The sequence below is a fragment of the Osmerus mordax genome, chromosome 5, assembly GCF_038355195.1.
Source record: "Osmerus mordax isolate fOsmMor3 chromosome 5, fOsmMor3.pri, whole genome shotgun sequence".
NCBI lineage: Eukaryota > Metazoa > Chordata > Actinopteri > Osmeriformes > Osmeridae > Osmerus > Osmerus mordax.
Genome location: NC_090054.1, coordinates 5275051 through 5297989, shown reverse-complemented (window position 1 = coordinate 5297989; position 22939 = coordinate 5275051). Strand labels below are relative to the sequence as shown.

General features: G+C 48.5%; 5 protein-coding genes across 5 annotated transcripts; all 5 read right to left on the bottom strand.

The window, feature by feature from the left end:
* Positions 1 to 1253: 1253 nt before the first annotated feature.
* On the bottom strand, positions 1254 to 3188 carry LOC136943300 (piggyBac transposable element-derived protein 4-like). The gene is made up of 3 exons (XM_067236566.1): positions 3062 to 3188; positions 1510 to 2941; positions 1254 to 1383 (listed from the first exon to the last, which is right to left on the bottom strand). The coding sequence occupies exons 1-3, from the start codon at positions 3186 to 3188 to the stop codon at positions 1254 to 1256; spliced, it is 1689 nt and encodes a 562-aa protein (XP_067092667.1).
* Positions 3189 to 11435: 8247 nt separating this feature from the next.
* LOC136942691 (histone H3) lies at positions 11436 to 11846 on the bottom strand. The gene has a single exon (XM_067235659.1). It carries the CDS (start codon positions 11844 to 11846, stop codon positions 11436 to 11438), a length of 411 nt encoding a protein of 136 aa, XP_067091760.1.
* Positions 11847 to 12488: 642 nt separating this feature from the next.
* LOC136942694 (histone H2A) lies at positions 12489 to 12895 on the bottom strand. Its single transcript, XM_067235662.1, has one exon. The coding sequence runs from the start codon at positions 12893 to 12895 to the stop codon at positions 12509 to 12511; it is 387 nt and encodes a 128-aa protein (XP_067091763.1). The 3' UTR covers positions 12489 to 12508.
* Positions 12896 to 19336: 6441 nt separating this feature from the next.
* Positions 19337 to 19957, bottom strand: LOC136942687 (histone H1-like). The gene has a single exon (XM_067235656.1). It carries the CDS (start codon positions 19955 to 19957, stop codon positions 19337 to 19339), a length of 621 nt encoding a protein of 206 aa, XP_067091757.1.
* Positions 19958 to 21629: 1672 nt separating this feature from the next.
* Positions 21630 to 22234, bottom strand: LOC136942696 (histone H2B-like). The gene has a single exon (XM_067235664.1). It carries the CDS (start codon positions 22137 to 22139, stop codon positions 21765 to 21767), a length of 375 nt encoding a protein of 124 aa, XP_067091765.1. The 5' UTR covers positions 22140 to 22234; the 3' UTR covers positions 21630 to 21764.
* Between the last annotated feature and the right edge of the window lie 705 nt (positions 22235 to 22939).

The following is a 22939-nucleotide window of genomic DNA, read 5'->3' as shown; positions in this document are numbered from 1 at the left end:
TCGCCCTTGGCAGTGATGGTTCCTCACGCAGTAAGTGCTCTTCTGTTACGCACCAAAACTCAACACCTGTCAGCCACCAGAGCCACAAAGTATGAATTGATTTTGTTGACTCAAAGTAACATTACGATCCATAGATGCTCCCCATTGAATCCAGCTTCATTGTTGCCCACCCCTGATGATGGTGAACCACATGACTGTGAGATGGTTGTCGATAAAGTGCTAACACCCAGACCTGATTTGTTAGACAAACCTATGGATAATGCTGAACTTGTGTTGTACGTAGATGGATCTTCGTCCCGAGCATGGGATGGCTGCCTAAACTCCGGATATGCGGTCTGCACGGACAGTGAGACATTTGAATCTGGTAAACTATCTCCACAATGCACTGCACAGCAGGCAGAGTTGTTTGCGTTGACAAGGGCATGTTGTTTGTCAGAAGGCAAGGTTGTAAATATTTACACAGACTCGAGGTATGGATTTGGAGTTACTCATGATTTTGGTGCCATATGGCGAGAAAGAGGTTTCATTAACTCCTCAGGTGGAGCAATCAAGAATGGAAAGATGATTGATAATTTGTTATCTGCAATACTACTACCGACAAAGCTAGCTATTGTTATTAAGTGTGAGGCTCATACTAACAATACAGATGATGTTTCAAGAGGAAATGCTAGAGCTGATTTAGCAGCAAAGGCTGCGGCCAAATCCTCTGATGTGTCCCAGGTCTCTATTTTTTCTGTGTCTCAGCAACCGGAAACACACACTCCCTCTCTTAACCCTTGTGTGGTGTTCATATTTTAGTTACTCAGCCAGTGTTCGTGGGTCTGCTGGACCCGCTGCATTTTGGGGTTTTTAATTCAACACAATCAAACAATTTTAAGTTAAAATACTCAACAGATGTTTACTTCATCTCAATCAAAAGCAATATAAACAACATATAGTGTTAATAGTTGCCCTTTACCTTTGTTAGATCACATTTAGGAACTAAAGTGCTTCTCGTTTTTTTTTTTTTTATATATAAAATGTGATAAAAAAGAAAATCAGTTATAATCAAAATTAGAATGGAAAAACAATCAACAAATTTACAAATGAAGGAAGGTTTTTCATAACTTTAGATTTTTATTTAGGCTATTTGAACTTCATTAGAAATTTAACCAATTCAGGTCAGTTTACACAACACAAGCTGAACACACAGTAACCATGTCAGTCTAGACAACACATTAGCCCCATTGAATGCATTGTCTTTTCATACCAGCCTATACAACACATGAGGGGCAGAGTTTTACTGTGTGTGTGTTGCATATGTACTTCTTGCACTTTATGCATGTATATTGTGTTTTTCTATCCATCTTGGGTCCACACACTTCGCAGCGCTTCTTTTTGTTGCTGCTGGCCGCAACCTAGAATAAGGAAAATATCAGGAATTTTACTTAACACCTAACATTTACTTAACACCTCTCTCTCTCTCTCTCTCACAAGGTATGAGTGTCAGACATACTGCAACAGCATCACACACTTACTTCAGGCTCTGCAGATGGTGGTTCTGTAGGTCGGGTGGATGGGGCACTAGCATTCTCCACCTGAATCCTCCTCATGATGGCTGCAGAGGCTGGGGTTCTTGGAACATGTTGTCTTCTCTGGATTTGAGGTGTCACCAGTGCCTTTCCCAGTTCCTCGAGAAAGAGGCGTCTCCTCTGAAGCTTACTTCTGTTCCACTCTGGGTTCATTGCCATCCAGATGACAAAGGCGTTGTACGCAGAGATGTCCAACATGTCAAAGAATATCACCAGTGGCCAGCGTAGGGTCCTCCTTTTGCAGCTGTAGGCAGTCACCAGCTTGTCCATGTTGTCCACCCCTCCTTTTGAGGCATTATAATCCATGATGATCTCTGGTTTTTGATGTTCCTGGCCACAGATTCTGTCATCCCTGTGCAGTGTACTCATCAGTACCACATTCTTGCCTTTCTTTGGCACATAGGATACCAGGGACGTGTCAGCCGTGAACACAAACTTGGACGAGTTGACAGGCCTGTTCTTTGTAGTCAGCAGTTGGGGTGGGAGCTCAGGCTTGTTTTTCCGTATTGTTCCCACCATGGTCAGCTTCCTCTTTAGGAGCTCCTGTCCCAGCTTGTACGAGGTAAAAAAATTGTCGCATGTGATGTTGTGTCCATTGAGTCCCTGAGTCATGTCCAGGACAACTCTCATTCCTTGATTTTTTTCAGGGGCTCCTCCATCAGGCTTCCCTGTGTATACTTGTAAGTTCCAAGCATATGAGGAAGTGGCATCACAGGCAGCCCAGATCTTTATGCCATATTTTGCAGGTTTAGATGGTATATACTGCCTAAAGGGGCAGCGCCCCCTAAATGGCATCAGCTGCTCATCGATGGTGACATTCGGCCCAGGGTTGTAAAACAGGGGGAGGCGTTGCACCCACTTGTCCCACACTGTCCTGATGGCAGCTAGCTTGTCTCTCTGCCGTCGAGCTGGTCTGTCATCTCGGTTATCAAACCGGATAACCCTAGAAATGATGTGGAAGTTTTCCAGGGACATTGTTGCCCGGAAAATTTCTCTGCCCGTTTCTGCATCCCACAGGGATTCTGTGGATTCCCCTTTGGACTTGAAAACTCCCGCAAGGATGAGAACCCCAAAGTAGGCATGTAAGTGGGTTTGGTCCATCTCCTTCCACCTTTCTCCAAACACACGCCTTCCTTCCAAATTAGTGGAATCCAGAATAATTTTCTGGATTGAATCCGTGATGAAAAGCTCAAAAGCAGACTTGGTGTCCTGCACATGAGTTACTGCCATCCGTGTTGGCCCTGGTTGCATCCTTATGACATTGGCAGCCATGCGGGGTGGCTCATTTTTTGGGCAAGAAGACCATTCAATTTCATATTTTTTTGACATCCATATTTCTCCCCTTTCTATATGATGACGGTCTTGTTCTGGTCCTTGAGCTGGCTGCTCATGGGCTGGTCCTTGTGCTGGCTGCTGATGGGCTGGTCCTTGTGCTGGCTGCTGATGGGCTGGTCCTGTGGCTCGTCTTCGTTTTTGGAGTAGCTGATGATCAATCTCATCCTCTTCTTCAAAGTCACTGTCAGACTCTGAATTTTCAGAAATGTGATCCTCACATTCTGAAATCTCTTCCTCTACTTCATTGTCAAAAGCTTCTCTCTCTTCCAAAATCAGTTGCATTGCCCTCTGAGCAGACAATCTTTTCGCCATCTTGATCAGTTGTGATAAGGAAACACACTGGCAAAGCTATATTTATATTGTCCCGCCCCCAATTTGCTGCTGGGATAGATTATGAGCAAATAAATATTGGTTCCCGCAAGACAGAGGGTAAAATGTGCGGGAATGTGAGAGCAGACAGGTGCGGTGCTTGAATTTGTCAACAATGTTGCAACCTTGTGCGGGAACGGCAGGGGCAGAAACACAAAACTCACTCACGCACACACACTAACAGCAGGCCCAGACAGGAGGAGGACAGAGTGAAGGTACACAGGACCTACAATTTCCTGGGATAGAATATGAGCAAATAAATATTGGTTCCCGCAAGACAGAGGGTAAAATGTGCGGGAATGTGAAAGCAGACAGGTGCGGTGCTTGAATTTGTCAACAATGTTGCAACCTTGTGCGGGAACGGCAGGGGCAGAAACACAAAACTCACTCACGCACACACACTAACATCAGGCCCAGACAGGAGGAGGACAGAGTGAAGGTACACAGGACCTACAATTTCCTGGGATAGAATATGAGCAAATAAATATTGGTTCCCGCAAGACAGAGGGTAAAATGTGCGGGAATGTGAGAGCAGACAGGTGCGGTGCTTGAATTTGTCAACAATGTTGCAACCTTGTGCGGGAACGGCAGGGGCAGAAACACAAAACTCACACACACACACACACACACACACACACACACACACACACACACACACTAACAGCAGGCCCAGACAAGAGGAGGACAGAGTGAAGGTACACAGGACCTACAATTTCCACACTCTTATTAGCCCTGGGTCCAGTGGACCCAAACATCCTGTATGTAATATAAATGTGTAGGGGGGGTGTACGGTGTGTGGTCATTGAAAATGTGTTCTGATATATGTTCTTCACAGAAAATGAGCCAAGGCCAATGAGTCTGAGTTTGAAAAAATAATTTATCGTATCATTTTTCTTTTGATAAAAAGTGAAAACGGGTCCCACAGACCCGAACACCACACAAGGGTTAATGATGTGGCGGACCTTCAAGCCGCTGCTGATAACACTGAGAGGGATGGTTGGTTATCCGTTGGCTGTGTGAAAGATCCAACTTCGGCAGTGTGGAGCCACCCCGACGGCCGCGTGGTGGCGCCACGTGCATTGTTCCCTTGGTTAGCTCGCATGGCGCACGGCTGTGCCCATACGAGCAAGGGGGGTATGGTCTCAATAGTAAATACTGATTGGTTTGCACCTGGTTGTCCACAAAGGCTGAGCAACATTGTGCTCAGTGCCATACCTGCCAGCAGCATAATCCCGGAAAGGGACCAAAGAGAAGAGACGCAGCCCACCCGCCACCAAGTGGTCCTTTTTATTCATTTACAAATTGATTTTATGCAGATGAACAAGTGTTGTAATTTTGAATATGTACTTGTAATTGTTGACATGTTCTCGAAATGGGTAGAAGCCTACCCATGTCGGAAAGTTGATGCTACCACGATAGCCAAGATTCTCATTAGAGATGTGATCTGTAGATATGGGACCCCCACAAGACTGTCCAGTGATAGAGGTTCACATTTCACAGATCAAATTGTTCAGGAACTTTGTAAAGCGCTCCAGATCAACTAGCATTTCCACTGTCCCTACCACCCACAGTCTGCAGGGGCAGTGGAGAGACAAAATGGAACTTTGAAAAACAAACCAGCCAAGATATGTGAAGAGACTGGCCTAAAATGGCCTGATGCACTCCCACTAGCTCTTATGGCCATGAGGTCCACTCCCCAGAGGAGGAATGGACTTTCCCCACATGAGATCGTTTTAGGGAGACCAATGAGATTGCCTGTCTCTCCCCCACTATCATTGAAACAGATGGATATCCACCAGATGGATGATACAATGTTAAACTTTTGTTTTGCCCTAACTACAGCAGCCAGGGTTGTGCATTCACAGGTGAAAGCTGCCCGCTGGGGAGCCATGTCATCCCTATCAACCGGGAGACTACGTGTACATGAAAGTGCACAAACGGAGGACTGCCCTCTCACCGAGATGGACCGGTCCATACCTGGTTTCTCTTGGTGACTCACACAGCTGTGAAAGTGGAGGGTCGTCCGACATGGATCCATGCGACACACTGCAAAACGGCCCCTCCACCGAACAACACGGTGGAGGGTCCCAACTGAGAGCCAGGGGCCGGTGGAGGAGCAGGTGCACCTCCACATGGTGCCTGCTCCAACTTGTCATTTGTCTCATTCCCACTGGGTTACTCCTCCAGGAGTACACCAAGGGGGGTGGAGACCCGTTTGCAGCGGCTGATCCGGGAGCAGGTTCCAGTCCAGCGGACCGATTTGGCCACTGCCTGAGCTACGATGAGAGATGAGATCCAGACATACTAACGCACACACCTGACAGACATTTACTGATACTGGACGCACGAGTCCACAGACATCGCATACATGAGCCACACCGAGAGTCACTATTGCACGCTCCCAATTATACTGATGTGAACATTGAGATTCATCATAAAGCACACATAAAGAACAATCTGTACAACAACACCTTACCGTGGACGGGAAAAATGACTGGACGCAGCATTAGAGGGGACAGGCCTTGCAGGGTTTGTGGTTAGAGTCCCAAGCATTCTGGAGGTTATCCAGGGATCTGTCCCTCTGTCAATGGCTGATATGTGTAAGGTCAAGAAGTGGCCTTGTGTAGGGTTGGATGTTACAAATGTGACTGTTCTGTCGAATGAGTCAGTCATCTCTTGAATATGCCCCACCTGCATGGTTATGTGTATGGCACAGTGGTACAGTGAGAGAAAAAAAATACATGTGAGGATACGGTTTCTATGTATGCTCACACTCTACTGGATGATTTGTAACTTCAATTGTATCTTGAGTTCAATGTTACTTGTCCTGTATACCATTTGGGCGGGTGACATAAATTCCTGATGTTGCTAACTATGTTATTCCTACACCTTTAGCATACTACAGAAGATGTAGTATATGGTTGATTAAATGTTTAAATAATTATGGGAAGGTATTTGGAAAAATATATGTAACCACACTGTGGTGTGTATGCTAACAGCCTGTTGCATGATTTGCCTGTTGCAGATGGACCTGTAAGTATAAGGGCATCACCATTTTGGGTCCCTTGTGCAGCTAACAATGGCACCATGTGGGTATGTGGTAAGAGTGCTTATTATTTCCTGCCGGCCGACTGGTCAGGAAAGTGTTACCTTGGGTTTATTGTAGGAGCCCTCAGACCTGTAGATGGGTTGCTTCTGCACCCCTTTTACAAACAATGGTGGCACCGCCACAAGAGAAGTATTATTAATGCAGATGCTAAGAAGCTGGGATCACATCACATAGATTCAATAGTACACAGTCACTTTTCACGTTTTCAGCTGCCATTCTAGTGCTACAGAACCGAATGGCACTGGATTATCTGTTGTCAGCTCAGGGAACAACCTGTGCTGTGATAGGTCATGACTGTTGTACTTTTATCCACGATGAATCTGCAAATATCACAAGTATGGCTGCTCACATTAAAACATAATTTCAGCTTTGGGGGAACCTGAAGCTTGGAATTGTGCTGACTGGCTGACTTCCTCTGTGGGGGGGGGGGGGTTCTTTTTCGACTATCATTCAAATGGGAATCACTGGATTGGGCATGTTAATCGTTGTTGTGCTGATTGTGGTTTGTGCTTTGAAGATGTGTACTGCCTGCTGTGTACAGTGCTGTGCAGTAGGCTCTCAGTAAGATTATGGTAGACCAAATCAAGCCACAGACAAAAGCAAGCAAAAATGAGGATTACTGCATTGCCCTGAGAATGATTGATATGTCGGATATGTAATCTCAAGTACCAAGTGACTATTTTGCCAATGTAGTAAAGATGGCCATTTGCCTCCTTCTATTTTCCAACTGATATACAATGCTGTGTGCAATCTGAATAGATCTGTCCTTAACCACAGATCGGTGAACAATAATTAAAGATAGTGGTTACTTTATTACTTTTATACTGTTTGAAATAATCTGAATTTATGAACAGTGTTTGATCTATACCATGCTGTGTTGAGCTCATGAGAGCATGACCCTTGGTTATGTCCAGGAGAGAAATATGCCTCTGTTTCTGGTATCATTGATAAACTGTCATAATGCTGTTTGCTTATGAAGTGAATAGCTATAAGCTAGTTCTTTTGTGGGGTCCTAGGGGGTGCCTGTGTTACTAGGACGAATCGGAGGTCACAATATCACCAAAGTGTATAATACCATGCAACTTTGAATAAGGAAAATAGAAGGAGCGTTAAGGTCATTTCTGGGTGCCCTAGCTAGAGAGCTAAACATTATGCTATTCACTTCATGGACTTTGTACTTTTCACCTGATGGGGTACTACCTAATACTTCTTCAAATCCTATAATCATGTATGCTGTGCTGAGTAGTAGCAGATAAAGTATTGTTTGATTGTTAAGGTTTTGAAATGTTATGAAACTTGTTTGTTGTGTTGACGTTAAACGTCAAAAGGGGGGACTGTGGAAGAAATTGGGATTTCCTGTGTGCTTACATTAATCACTAATCATTAGAACTAGTCATTGGATACTAGTTAGTACATTTATCATGTAAGCTTGCTATTAATAACAGTATATTGTGTCTATGTGTCAGGTTAATAGATGTTCGGGGTCAGGAGAAAATACTGGCTAAACGGTCCTTGTCATGACTACAAGGAGAGCTCCAACTATGAACTCTCTAGTGTGAGAGTTGTTATGTGTTGGGAGCAGTGAATCTTTTTCTCTGAGACTGTTGTAACGTCATTCCTGCCTGACTGTCAGAATCTATGTTTACATTCTTGTGCCCTATAAAAGATGGTCCTCCGGCTTTCGGAGCGGAGAGAGACCTGGTTGAGATTTAAGCTTGGTGTTGTGTTGTCATTTATGGTCAGAAGACTGGTTTTCTCTCCCAATCTGCAGATTGATAAATACGTATTAAAATCCAGAACTTAACTGAACTTAGTCACTCCGTTTATGAAGAGACGGACAAAACACTTTCTTCATCAGTGTGCATGTGTGTCAGGCTGCCTACCAGAGGACAAGAGAAGAGTGCTCTGTCAGTTAGCTGCGATCAGTAGAAAGCTGCGCAGCGAACAGAAACGTGTGAAGGGACAGTTGATGCTCTCAGAGTGGGAGGAGCTGGACTCTCTCATGAGTGACAGGTAACACCCTCCACTACTGTAATGACAGAAGGTGACTATGGTAGGGTCTGTGCACGTGTCCCACAGGTCAGTTTTTCTCATGCTGGTGTGTGTGTGTGCATGTGTTCCATGTGTGTGTGTATCCAGGCGTAGGGAGCGCCCCGAGGTGGATATGGAGTTGGAGTCAGAAAGTGTCTCCATCTGTAAGGCTTTATTATATCCGTCTGCATTTCACATGTATTCTGCGTGAATAAAACATAAGATAAATGTTGAGTTCCATATTGTGTAAGGTCAGATATCAATGTGATGACATTTCTTTATATAATTTGGCCTACTTCTTATCTCAAAATATATACAAGTATTTGACATTTAATATTTCAGTTAGTTAGCGAAGCTAGTTCAGGCAGGGCAATCGGCAGCGCGCGTCATCCACTCACTACCACACGTGTGTAGCCAGCGCGAGCCCATTGGGCCTCGTTTGATAAGACGGCCTCAAAGGCCGAGCGGATACGCACACACTCACCCCGGTTGTTGTATGATCAGTGCTGCTGCCGCCCTCCACCATCCCCTTCTCCCCCTTGCTGTCTGTATGTTCTATCCTTCATGGGGATTATGTCTCTATGGTTGCTTCCTTTAGATTATCCACTCCCCCAAAATCAAATCTATGTCCATGTCATGGTATCAATAAATGCTCAAATCTAATACGTGATTGTCTTGACTGAACTTAATATTAAGTTAATGATTGTATATACTTGTTGCTGGCAATGATCAACAAGAGCGCCATTACCGAAGTGTCCAGTTGTTGTCGTAGCTGACCTTGTTGTTTGTTCCCTGCCCAGACCCCATGGGCGACACCTACCCGGTGCCCCGTCCCCCTGAACAGAAGCCCCCCCAGATGTCTTCCAGAGAGAGGAACAGGCTGACCAAGAACAACAAATTGCACGAAGGAATTTCAGATATCTATCCATGTTAGAAATGCGGAGAGAATTCCTCATAATAATACGTTTCTTTCAACTGGAGCGAGGTTTAGGGAATACTGGTACAGAGTTTGATCATTAAGTATGAGAGGCTAAATCTCTTCAGGTTTAGGACAGGGAGGCTTCCAGATGACGACATCCTGTCAAGGTGTGGTTGAAGAGGGTGAACCCAAAAGCAGGGAGAGGCCATACAGGATCAACTCTAAAAGCATACTGACACGTAAAGACGCAACCACGCAACAAGGACTGACAAAGGGAGCAACTAGATATTACCAGCAACTTAACATATATACAGAATATATAAACAGAATGACCAAACTAACCAAATATACTCATAGAATGACCAAACTAACCATATATACACACAGAAGGACCAAACAAACGAAAGCCTCACACAACAGGTGGGTTCACAGGAGACATACGCATCTTACTCACACAAAGAAGAATGGAGTCAAGTGGACTGTCATGTGCTTGGGTTTTCAACAGAGAAGAAGTTAATGATGATGATGACACCGATTGTAAGTATATCCCCTAACTGCTGGTGTCTCCCCTAGGATATCTGTGTGATTATTATGATGAGGAAGTCTCCAGGTCTATCTCCGTGGCTCGGACCAATTTTTGCTATTTGATTTTCTTAATTTCTTTCATCTTTTCATGAAAGTGTCAATCTTGTGCTTGTATATACCTCCCATAAATAAATCCATGCTTGAAATCAGTGTGTGTTGACTTGTATCTATTGATTGTTGGGACAATTACATACATGTACATGTGTCATTATCGCAAACCTGAAAATAATCACAGCCATGGTGAACCTTGGTGAAAAATGTTTATAAGGTTAGAAATGGTGGTGGGTGTTTTATAGTGAGAAGGCAAACTCTTAACAGACTGATGTTGGTATCTTACAATACCACAAAGCTACTGTTGATCTGTCTAGTGTCAGTTGAGGGCTGCGGGTCCTTTCAATACCTCTTGGCTGTGCAAAGGACAGCTATTTCACATCTCTTTTCTTAACCATGTATTTTCTTACTTGAAAATGCCAAGGCCGCTGGAGGAGTTGATGTTAATGTCAAGATACCCAAAAGAAGGCAACAACTGAATTGCAAGCCAACTCTTCAAGTGCCGAGGAGGTGAAAACGTCCATTTTATTATATTATTAATGATCGATTTTCTCATTACTTTACGTGTACTTGAAGCAAAATGGTTGCCTAATGCCTAAATCAATGTATTGTGTTTCAATTTAGCTTATGTTGGGAATATCACCAATCCTGTGAACAAATCAAGCTTAATGGTATTTCAGAGTTTGTCAAACTTGAAAACAGGTCACTTTGAACTTAACAGAAGGGTTAATACTTCAAACATCTGGTTGTACAATAATCATGTGATGATGAAACATTGTAGAGCTGTTGTCTCTTCCACCCCCTCAAAATCACAGTGGACTATTGAGCAGACTGCAGCCTATTATCCGCACTGCTGAAAAGGTGATCGGATGCAATCTGCCTACCCTCGAGGGCCCCGAGGCGAGCGAGGACGATTGTGGCCGACTCCTCCCACCCTGGACACTCTGTTCCAGCCATTCCCCTCCGGCAGAAGGCTGGGGTCCATCAGGACCAAAACGTCATGCCAAAAGAAGTTTCTTCCCACCCACTGCTGGCCTTGTTAGAGGCCAGCAGTGGGTGGGACTCACACTGACATAACACTTGTATCTATTATATACATATAGTCCATCCACCACCTATTTGCACATTATATTGCACCATTTTATATTGATACGTTTTATATCTTACATATTGTTGGCGCTAGTATTAAACTTTACATCTTCTACTTTTAAAATTAAGATCCATATTATTGAATGCACCTTCCTGCCTCAGTAAATTGTGTAAACCTACATAGCAATAAAGCCAATTTGAGAAGAAAAGGCCTTGATCCTAGTTTGCATTTCAAGTGCCAGCAATAATTACTTAGACGAAAGAACACTATGACCAAGACGTTTGACACGGAAGGCATTTGTCTTTTGGTTTAAACAGTGAGGTGGCTCTTAAAAGAGCCTTTGTGGGTTTCGAGATCACAGACAAGTCGACAAGTCTAGGCGCGCTCTCCGCGGATGCGGCGGGCCAGCTGGATGTCCTTGGGCATGATGGTGACCCTCTTGGCGTGGATGGCGCACAGATTGGTGTCCTCGAACAGACCGACCAGGTAAGCCTCGCTGGCCTCCTGCAGAGCCATCACGGCGGAGCTCTGGAACCGCAGGTCAGTCTTGAAGTCCTGGGCGATTTCCCTCACCAGGCGCTGGAAGGGCAGCTTGCGAATAAGCAGCTCGGTAGACTTCTGGTAACGACGGATCTCTCTCAGAGCCACGGTCCCGGGCCTGTAACGATGGGGCTTCTTCACGCCACCGGTAGCTGGCGCGCTCTTACGAGCAGCCTTGGTGGCGAGCTGCTTTCTGGGGGCTTTGCCACCGGTAGATTTACGAGCGGTCTGCTTGGTTCTGGCCATGATACTTGTCTTCTCGTCTCCGAGTTGAAGTGAAGTCCTAGCAGAAAGAATAAGTACAAGTTTATATCGTCGGTTTGTCGTCCGCTGATTGGACTTCTCTCCCGAGCAGACTGATTGGAAGACCGTCGACACCTTCTCCTTTGGCAATTGGACGCGGGGACCTAGCGTCCGTTCCCACCCACACTTGAAACCTTCTGGCTCCGCTCTAATCCTTCGCACTGCTGCGCCCAGTGGCGGGCACGTAGTCGTTTAATGAATAAGTACATTAATAAACATGCGGCCTAAATTCATTCTTGCATTTGAAATCGACCTTGTCCACACCAATGACAACCTGAACATACAGTATTAAATGATGTCAAATTACTGCGCATATTAACCCAAAGTAATCCAGCATTTTCTTGACCATTCCTATGGGATGCGCACTGGTTTATACATGTGGAATGAACAGCACAGCAAACCATGTAGGTTTACTTACAGTGGGAGAACTTATAAAAGTGGTTCCAACGTGGCGATAGTCTTATTCTATTATTGATTGTGGCTTTTAATTGACCGAGTACAATACAACACTATCTACTGAGAAGTAAAAAACAATGCGCTTTTGAAGAGTGTAGTGGGTGGCTCTTAAAAGAGCCTTTGGGGAAAGTGAAACCAAGGTTTAGTCTTTACTTGGCCTTAACGGCCTTCTCGGTCTTCTTGGGGAGAAGCACCGCCTGGATATTGGGCAGCACTCCACCTTGAGCGATCGTAACGCCACCGAGGAGTTTGTTGAGCTCCTCGTCGTTGCGGACGGCCAGCTGCAGGTGACGGGGAATGATGCGGGTCTTCTTGTTGTCACGAGCCGCGTTGCCGGCCAACTCCAGGATCTCAGCGGTGAGGTACTCAAGGACTGCTGCCAGGTAGACGGGTGCACCAGCTCCCACACGCTGCGCATAGTTGCCCTTGCGGAGAAGCCTGTGAACACGACCCACAGGGAACTGGAGCCCAGCGCGGGACGACCTGGTCTTGGCCTTAGCCCTGGCTTTTCCTCCGGTTTTGCCTCTTCCGCTCATTTTGACTATACGTATGTTTCAAACGAGTTGTGAAAGGGGGCGGTTGGAGCACAGTATTTATAGCATAGATGACGGCAACCGGCGCTCATTGGTTACAATGTCAGTTGGGTCTTGATCTAATCGTAGTTAGCGACACACTCGGGGGTGGAGCCATTCTCTCTTCCCCAGAAGGGGCATTTGCTCGCCTTGTCTCCCTCCCTCCCCTCCTCCCCTCTCTTTGTTCATTCAGTCACTCCTCGTTTTCGGCGCCAATCGCATAAATTAATGTGGCATGGGTGGATAAATGAACGGAGAGTCCGCTATACAAATTGTCAATTTGACAACTCCACATATTTACCAGAGATATAGGCCCTAAATGTTGTTTAAACCATGAACATGTACATCCGGACCCTACAATCCACTTTATCTTGTGCCTCATCTTGAAAGGGAAGTTGCCCATAACGATAGTTAATGGAGGTAACGATAGTTAATGGAGGTAACTCCAGTTCTATGAGTGGAGCGGAGCCCCATAGGGGAGCTCTGCTCCTATTGGTTTACCCGCTGCCTAGTGCAGCTAATGACTGAAGATCAAAATATACACACACCTGTCACTCACACAGGTGCCCTATATAAGGGGGTGACAGCCGTCACTCATCCTCCCAAAAGTATTAATACAGCCGGGTTGAATAAGTCGAGCTGGGCCTGCAGCCCTATGGGGCTCCGCTCCACTCATAGAACTGGAGTTACCTCCATTAACTATCGTTCTATTTCGTGGAGCTCCGACCCATAGGGGAGCTCTGCTCCTATTGGTTTAGGCGGAGCGAGCGAGGCCAGATATACCCCCAGCGAGACTAGATCTAAAAGACACATAATCTCACAAGGCACCGGGAGGACAGACCCTGTGTATTATTTACATCAGCAGTTCTGTCCTCCCGGTCAGGCCGCTACTGTGACACAGAGAGCCGTCCAGGGTGAAAAAAAGGAGAGAGTTTACTTAAAAACTCATGTTGTTCCTCTCGCCTGCACAACAGCTAAGCTGGAGGGGCAACAGAACACATACAGTATAGACATCTCAACTGAGAATGTCTGATTGTCCCACACTTGGCGATAAAACCAACGAACAACTCGCATCTAGGGCCCACAAGAACCTCGCGAGTTGTCATCTCGCTGCACCTGATCCACCAGCCATGCTGAGGACAGAATGCGCAAAAGATGAGGAGGAAACGTCCAACAGATAATATCGCACAAATGGTGAAGGCGACGACCAAGACGCTGCTTCACAAATCTCCTCCACTCCTACACCCCTGAGGATGGCGGCTGATGCCGCCACTCCTCGGGTGGAATGAGCCCGAAAGCCAGGTGGCACGGGACATCTCATAGACTCGTACGTGAGACCAACAGCCTCGCAGAGCCAGTGAGAAAGTCTCTGTTTGGAGAGTGGCAAGCCAGCCCTCGATCCACCGTAGCAGATCAGTAACTGGGGAGAAGATCTGATGCTTGCTGTGCAGTCCAGATAGCGCGAGAGAGCGCGCACTCGGCACAGGCTATGTAAGGGTCTTTCCTCCTCTCCGCTGTGCGGAGGTGGGAAAAAAGCTCTCAGTTCGCAGCTTTGAGCCCTGAACGCTCGGCTAATCACCTTGGGGATAAAAGCCGGGTTAGGACGCAACACTGCTCTTGTTCGATCACCCGAGATGATCAAACAATCCGCGCGTGTTGAAAAAGGGCACAAGTCGCTCACTCGCTTAGCCATAGTCAAAGCGAGGAGCAGACTCGTTTTGAGAGAAAGCAGACGTAATGACACATTGTCTATGGGCTCGAAAGGTGGCCCACACAGCGTCTAACACCAGAGATAAATCCCATGTAGGTGTTGACGCTCTCGGAGGTGGCCTGAGCCTACATACCCCAGCCAGAAAACGCTTGACCAGCGGGTGGCTGAACAGTCGTTTTGGCGAACCCTTCGTGACATGCCGAAATGGCAGCCGCGTAAACACGAACCGTGCTCGCGGCTAAGCCCTCGTCAAACAACGATTGTAAGAAACACAAGAACATTTCGACCGGACATGAGACCGGGTCAAGGTTCTGTTTTCCACACCATTGCATAAAGGATCGCCAGCGCGACGCGTACCCTCTAGGAGTAGATTGTGCGCGCGCACTCTGAATGGTCTGAATGACAGCATCAGACAGACCCCTGCGCTCTAAGAGTTCCCTCTCAGTAGCCAAGCCATAAGTGGGCCTCCGATCACTGGAGGGCTCTTCACCAGGCCTCCGGCCTGAGAGAGCGCATCCGTCTGATGAGGTATGGGCCAAGGCCCGCCCACCAGCATCCCCATCATCTCCGGGAACCATGGGGCTCCGGGGCGATCGGGGGCTATCAGAATGACCGACAGCCCGTCCGACCTCACCCGAGCCAGCAAGGGGAGGATGGAGGCCAGAGGTGGAAATGCGTATAGCAGACCTCTCGGCCAGGAACGGTGCGCGAACGCATCGACTCCAAGCGGAGGTCTGTCCTGTGCGCGCAGCAAGAACCACAGAAGACACTGTGTGTTGGCTCGTGACGCAAACAGATCCACCTGTGCTCGGCCGAAACGTGCCCAGATCAGAGACACGATGGACGGTTTCAACCTCCATTCGTCCTCTCTCGGGCCGCCTCTTGACATCAGGTCCGCTCCCTCGTTGAGCAGACCTGGAATGTGCAGAGCTCTCAGGGAGCGTAGTCCACACTTCCTCCGCTAAGCGATGAAGTGATGGAGAGCGCACCCCTCCCTGTCTGTTGATGTAAGCCACCGTCACCCTGTTGTCGGTGAACAGAGAACGTCTTGATCCTTCAACACCAGCGCGAAATGGCACAAAGTCAGTCGAACCGCTTCGAGCTCCAGGAGGTTGATGTGACGCGTCTCTCACAGTTCCCATCTTCCTCCTATCGAGCCCGCCTGACATACTCCACCCCACCCGGTCAAGGACGCGTCCGTTAAGACCGGGTAGAGAGATGTCACTCTGCCCATGTCGACTCCGTGCGTCTCTCCAATGGTTCAGATCGGTTTTGACTGATCTCGGTATCACTAGCAGTCTGCGGCGGTGTCGCACAGGATCCAACCGCAGCTGAGCAAACCATCTCTGCAGCTTGCGCATGTATAACAGGCCTAATGGCACTACTACATGAGCCGCCGCCATCAACCCCAATAGGGACATCACCGACAGCGCGGTGATTGTGCGTGAGACCCGGAACGCGCGGAGAGCTATTGAAATAGCCTCTCTCCGTGGCGCCGACAGTCTGGCTCTCATCCCAACAGTGTCCAAATGGATACCTAGGTAGGTAAACTGTTGAGCGGGCCATGGAGCGCTCTTCTCCCAGTTGACAGCGAACCCCAACTGGCTGAGCTGACTCACCAGTGAGGTCGCGTCCTGGATAGCTCTGTCCGGAGACTGAGCTAGAACTAACAGGTCGTCGAGGTACGCCAGAATGCGTATTCCCCTCCGCCGTAACGGTTCTAGAGCTGCTTCCACGCACTTGGAGAAAGTTCGAGGAGCCAGCGCGTACCCAAACGGCAGGCGCGTGTCCTCGTACTTTTTCCCTTCGAAGGCAAAACGCAGAAATCTCCTGTGCTTCAGTTTGATAGGCACATGGAAATATGCGTCCTTCAGATCTATGCTGATCCCAAAGTCGTTCCGCTGTACACAAGTCAGCAAACGCTTTATCGTCAGCATGCGAAAGGGCCGTTTGGCCACACTCTCGTTGAGCACCCTCAGGTCTAGAATCGGCCTCATCCCCCCGTTTTTCTTGGGAACCAAAAAATAAGGGGAGTAGAGACCCGAGTTCTCCTGATCTCTGGGGACCGGGATCACTGTCCCTTTGGTCAGCAAGCTCGCTATCTCCGTCCGGAGCGCGAGTGCTTTCAGCGGGCAGGACAAGCGTGTCTCCCTCACTCCTCTGAAAGGAGGGGGAGTCCGCATGAACTGGATGGCATAACCCTCTCTCAGTATCCTGTCTAGCCAGCTTGGCAGTGAGCATGACTCTCGCCACTCTGCCTAACGCAGAGAGAGCGGGCGTGCGTTTAGCTGCGGAGCCGCAGACAGGAAACGGCCGTACTCTCGTCTGACCCCAGCCGCCGCTGTGCACCGAATCGGCGGCACAGCCCAAGGTGGGGTCGACTCGAAAGGGCTGGGGCTGCGCCCCCTGACCAAGAGAGGTCTGAGCTCCGTCTGAGCTATGAGCTTCAAGAGGTCTCACAGCGCGGCCAGAACCCTGGGCGCACAGCCGCAGTGATGGCTCTTGTAACGTGACAACAGTGTCACACGCTGTGTCAAGGTGCACAGAGACGGGTAGCGGTCTGGCCACACGCTTGCTAGCTGGGCCAGACTCCGCTACGAGTGCGGTGCTTGATGGTTCGGCGTCACTCGTTGAGGACAACTCGCGAACCAAAACCAACTCATTAACCCGCTCGACAACAGTACGAGTGCTCAGCTCTGTACTCGTCGAAAGCGTAAGAGGCACTGAATGGAACACTTGTCTTTCAGGGAAAGGGTAAAGTGGAGGTCCAAGCCTCTTTACTTCATTCAGATAGACCGGGGTGGGGACCGAAGCCTCGGTCCCCGCCGCCAGTCACGCTCTCCTCTTTCTTCCCCCTCCGCCACCACGCCAGCTGGCGTTAGGTGGGCGGCTGTGACCCGCTTTCTTGGGGGGAACAGCCAAGGGGGGAACAGGTGCCGCGGGAGGAGCAGCCTGCTTCGCAGCGGCCGCTCGTGCCACCGGACGGCGAGCTCGTTTCCTCCTGCTTTGCGAGGCACCGGAGGAAACAGAGAAGGGAGCAGCGTTAGGTTTCTTCTGCAGGGGCATATGCCCTAGCAGGTGCCTCCTCTCCTCCTCCAGGCGCGAGAAGCGTTCGGAGGCTGACGCCACAGCCGGTCCGAACAGGCCCTCGCTAGCCACGGGAGTGTTGAGCAGGGCGGACTTGTCCGCCTCCCTCATGGCTGTTAGCGACAGCCACAGGTGGCGATGAACCACAACGCTGTTTCCCATCACCCTGCCAGCGCAAATCGCTGCCCCCTGATTCAGGTGGAGCGCTGCAGATGCCATCCTGGCAACCCACGACGTCTCCTCGGCCGACAGTCCCTCAGGCCTCTCCGTGGAGAGTTTGGAGACCGCCGCCGTCAGAAGGGCGGCGTTCCCAGAGGCAGCCGCTGCCTGCGCACCCCAGACATACGCCTTGTCTGCCAGAGAGGCAGTAAGTTTGTCCCGGGATGATGGCAGGGTCGCCTTCCTCGCCGTCATCCAAGCGCTCGCCCCTGGCACCAGGTAAGCGAGGAGGGACAGTTCCAAGGGTGGGGGACCGGACTTCGCTGCCTCACCCAGCCCGCTCACCTTCGTGAACGGGAGGAGCGCCTTGACCGGGGCGTTAGCCACCAATGGCGCATCCCATGAGCCCTGCACATAGTCTGCCAGTCTCGGCATAGAGGGGCATAAGGGCTTCGAGGCCTTACTGCGTTTTGCATGAGGGCCGACATCCCACGAGTCATCTTCCTCTACAGGAGGAGAGGCAGGCAGGGGAACGCCCATGATTTTGGCTGCCTTTGCGATGACAGACGGGAAGTCTGCCCTGTGAGACAGCGCGGAGGAGACGGGAGGGGCGGGAGCCGGCTCTTCGTCATCCTCTGAAGCCGAGGTCAACTCGCGCCCTTTTACCTCAGAGAAGTACGGGGGGGTTGAACGCAACACGCTTGGGCAGAAAGCCTCCACAGGAGGTTCCCGCCCAGACGTGTGCACCTCAATAGCCGCCTCGAGGTGGTCCTCAATTTCTGAACTCTCCTCCTCGGAGAGCAGAGACCACATCTTCGAGGGGCTCCTCCACCTGAAAGAAGTCGTGACGCAGTCGCCGAAACGGAGAGGCCAGCGCACGACAAGCAGACAGGAGAGTTCAACAAACCGTCCCTGGCATGCCGAGGTTCCAAGCACAGGAAACAGAATTTGTGGTGGTCTCCATCGGCCTCCAAGAAACGGCACCGGCATTGGGCTCTTAAAAGAGCCTTGCGCGGAAGCGGTGGAATGGAAAAGCTCATTTCAGATGTTCTTTTATTCTTCAAGCCACTAAATTCGCGCAACCCGTGCTGAATTATCTGGGAAGATGAGTGACGGCTGTCACCCCCTTATATAGGGCAGCTGTGTGAGTGACAGGTGTGTGTATATTTTGATCTTCAGTCATTAGCTGCACTAGGCAGCGGGTAAACCAATAGGAGCAGAGCTCCCCTATGGGGCGGAGCTCCACGAAATAGAACCATAAAAAATCCCGATTTAGCTTATGTCTGAGACCAAGGGAATTTAAGTTAACTGAGCGATGAAACACCATCATGTCTGTGAAAGTGTTTGTTACAGGTGTAAACAACAAGGACATGCGCTTTTCAGGAAAGAGGTGGGTGGCTCTTAAAAGAGCCTTTTTTTGTGATACCGTCACAGACGCGGACCAAAGTTTACTTTTTCTTAGGCGCTGCTTTCTTTGCTTTGGCCACTTTGGGCTTGGCGGCTTTGGGCTTGGCTGCCTTAGCTGCCTTCTTGGGGCTCTTGGCCACTGTTTTCTTGGGTGTTGCGGGCTTCTTCACCTTCTTGGGGCTCTTGGTTGCCTTCTTGGCAGCCGCAGGCTTCTTAGCCTTCTTAGGTGACTTCTTGACAGCCGCGGGCTTCTTTGCAGCGACCTTCTTGGGCGACTTTTTAGCAGGTGCGGGTTTCTTGGCGGCTGCCTTTTTGACTTTCGCAGCGGCGACCTTCTTCACGGGCTTCTTTGCCTTGGTCTCCGTCTCCTTGTTGATCTTAAAAGATCCAGAAGCGCCCGTTCCTTTGGTTTGGACCAAGGTTCCTTTGGTGACGAGGCTCTTCACTGCGATCTTGACGCGGGAGTTGTTCTTCTCTACGTCGTAGCCGCCGGCCGCCAAGGATTTCTTGACCGCTGCCAGGGACACGCCGCTTCTCTCTTTGGAAGCAGACACGGCCTTGACGATCAGCTCGCCGACGCTGGGTCCAGCTTTTTTGGGCTTGGCTGCCGCCTTCTTCTTGGGTGCCTTGGCCGGAGCGACAGCTGGAGCGACTTCTGCCATGTCTAAAACGCTCGTGGGACGTGTAAAATTTGAATGTGCGAGGCTGCTCTCTGCTGTTGAGTAGCGCTTCAGCGATCAGAGGGCTGGGTTTAAATACGACATGAGAACTGTGTAGACTCAACCCCCGGCCCGGCTTCTCTCCGTTGCTGCTATCCGTCCACACTTGTGTTTTCTTCAGGTGAACAACGGGCTAAAAATCCCTGTTGGAAATTGTTCTGCGTTCTAAAAGTAAATCTGTCCGCAAGCAGCCTTTTTAACGTTCAAACTAAGATGGTATGTGGACCGAAGGCACTCTGTGTTTTGTTGTGGCCGGCTCAAATCATTGCAGTTGGCCTCGCTGAAGGAGCTGTGCGCACCTTGTTGTCTGTGCCATTAGCCCCCAATAGTGTCTAAAATTGCTGGCGTTGATAACGAACCAACGTTTTCTAGTAAAACAAATAATCTGCCGAAAAACGTAACTGCTTTAGAATACACAGTTGGGGTACCAGGGACTTTAAAAGAGGTCTCTTTTGGGGGATACAAAACACAGTGTGTGGCTGTGGACCGGGGAAATCTTTGTCTCTATCGCTCTCCTTCCCCTATCGTTTTTAATCTACAAGGACACAGGTTTTACTGGAAGACTGACAGTAGCCTACAGCGTGACTGTATTACGTGGATACTTTGTGTCTGGTCAACCTGCTCAGTATGAGCCGGACTCCTTAGTGAATGTCCATGTTGTTGGTGATGGGGAATGCATAAGTCGTGAGGACTTTTTTTTATTTCTCTCATTAGGCTGGATACCTGTTTGTGTTTCGGATTCCGCTGCATATTCTGTCAGCAAAATTAGAATTCCAGACAGCAACTATGCTGCAGATGACGAGCCGGTGAGGAGAGTGATTAAGAGTTGACCGTTGACGAGTCTTCAACAACTAGAACCAGCCAGGATATCCTATTCAGAAGTCTTTATTCGATTGATGCTCCAATCTTAGCTCCAAGTTTACATCCTTTCGGTTTTGTGCTTGATACTCTACTGTTTGATAACTCGTTTGCATTAAATTCAAATCATAAACTTCATTGTACTTGTTTTTAGATATTTTCGTGCCTCTCCACTACAGGACTGACACTGAAGTTGCGCGCCCGATGACGTAGCAGCCATGAGACAAACTACACAGCTGCAACAGTGATGCCAACTGCACATGATTTCTAATAAATAAATAAATAAAACAACCGCCATTGTTTAGTATTCACTTATTACATGAGTGGAAAGTATGATCGGTGATATGAATCGATAATTCCTTCAAGATTGTCTCCCATAACCTGGGCTACACAGGCACATACTGTAAACACCATGTGAAGAATTTTGTTGAGGGATCTAGACGTTAGTATTGCACTTGTGCTCATCATAGTTATCGAGATGTTGTTTTGCGGTGCTTAAGCTATTTAGACATCGTTTTCACTGTGGTATTTGAGTAAATACAGCCTGTTCCTTGACTGGCTACGGCAATACCGTAAAACGATACACTTGGGATTGTGCCGCAGCCTACTACTCACAAGTTCCATTTGTACGTGGCTTTGGGTAAAAACGTCTCAGGCGTGATCCACCATCACGATTTTTTTAAGCAATGATATGATTAAAGATGGTTACGGGTAAGAATATACACGTTGGGCTGTACAGAGGAATAAACCTGTCCCGGTTCACAAACATGTTTATGCTTCATGTTGCAACACGCCATACAGTCAAACAAGTGCAATGGATTTTTCTCAATTGTAAGACACAAGTGGGTGGCTCTTAAAAGAGCCTTTGTGGTGAATTTGAAGGGACGCCCGTTTACTTGGAGCTGGTATACTTGGTTACTGCCTTGGTGCCCTCGGACACGGCGTGCTTGGCCAGCTCACCGGGGAGCAGAAGGCGGACAGCGGTCTGGATCTCCCTGGAAGTGATGGTTGATCGCTTGTTGTAATGAGCCAGGCGAGACGACTCTCCGGCGATGCGCTCGAAAATATCGTTGACGAATGAATTCATGATTCCCATGGCCTTGGAGGAGATGCCGGTGTCGGGGTGGACCTGCTTCAGTACCTTGTACACGTAGATGGCGTAGCTCTCCTTCCTGGACTTTCTGCGCTTCTTGCCGCCCTTCACTGCGGTCTTGGAAACGGCTTTCTTGGAGCCCTTCTTGGGCGCGGTCTTTGCTGGCTCAGGCATTGTCAATATCGTTGCTTCTCAGAAACGAATGATGAGTAGAGGGGCAAGTTACCGGGTATATGTAGCGGGAGACATGCAAATTTTGAGGCACGCCTCCTGCTAGTCGCTGCACACAGCTGAGAAGTGACTTTTGCAAGCTGTTCTGAAATCTACTGCGTATGCATGGGATGTACCGACCCCCTTACCCTTCAGTAATCATAAACTGACAGTCATGATTACTTAAAGGAAATATTCGAAACATTTTTAGACTTCAATGTACCTTTTACACTTCAAAGAATCAAGCTCGGAAGTTAAGCCCAACTCCCTGGGCAGTTTACCGCCTAGTTTAACCAGAAACACGTGGTTATTGACGTCAGAATCTTCGTTTTGTTGCAGTACCACGCGAAACCCCCATGCATCCAGGGCTGGGTCAATGTTATCTACAACACGTTTTAATAAGGCATTCATTGAGCAGATGGTCATATCTAAAGGCACGCAAAGTACAGACCGATACATCTCGGTCAAACGCTCTCTCGCCCTGTTCGGCTAATATAACTCATTTATAGATGCCATAGCCCAAGTAGCCTATAAACAGTTGAAGCCTGAACAATGAACCCCTTTACAATACCATTGGTTCAAATGATTCGGATACGCCATGACCACTGAAATAGAATTTGAACGAAACTTTCAGTAATAGTCAGTATAACCGATGCTTTATTAGCGATGATTTTCTAGCCTAGACGGGTATTGAAACAGTTCAAATGCACCTAAAACTGGGGGACGAAACTAAACTCAGTATTGTTCATTGTGTTTTATTCACT

Bases quoted from the DNA above. Each gene is read 5' to 3' on its own strand.
- LOC136942694 (XM_067235662.1), bottom strand. From the start codon at position 12,895: ATGAGCGGAAGAGGCAAAACCGGAGGAAAAGCCAGGGCTAAGGCCAAG.
- LOC136943300 (XM_067236566.1), bottom strand. From the start codon at position 3,188: ATGCAACTGATTTTGGAAGAGAGAGAAGCTTTTGACAATGAAGTAGAG. The intron at 2,942-3,061 runs ATCATCAGCTAC...CAGCTCAAGGAC, and splicing joins TGAAGAAGAGGATGAGATTG to CAGAACAAGACCGTCATCAT. The intron at 1,384-1,509 runs GTGATGCTGTTG...TGCGGCCAGCAG, and splicing joins GCAGAGCCTGAAGTAAGTGT to CAACAAAAAGAAGCGCTGCG.
- LOC136942696 (XM_067235664.1), bottom strand. From the start codon at position 22,139: ATGCCTGAGCCAGCAAAGACCGCGCCCAAGAAGGGCTCCAAGAAAGCC.
- LOC136942687 (XM_067235656.1), bottom strand. From the start codon at position 19,957: ATGGCAGAAGTCGCTCCAGCTGTCGCTCCGGCCAAGGCACCCAAGAAG.
- LOC136942691 (XM_067235659.1), bottom strand. From the start codon at position 11,846: ATGGCCAGAACCAAGCAGACCGCTCGTAAATCTACCGGTGGCAAAGCC.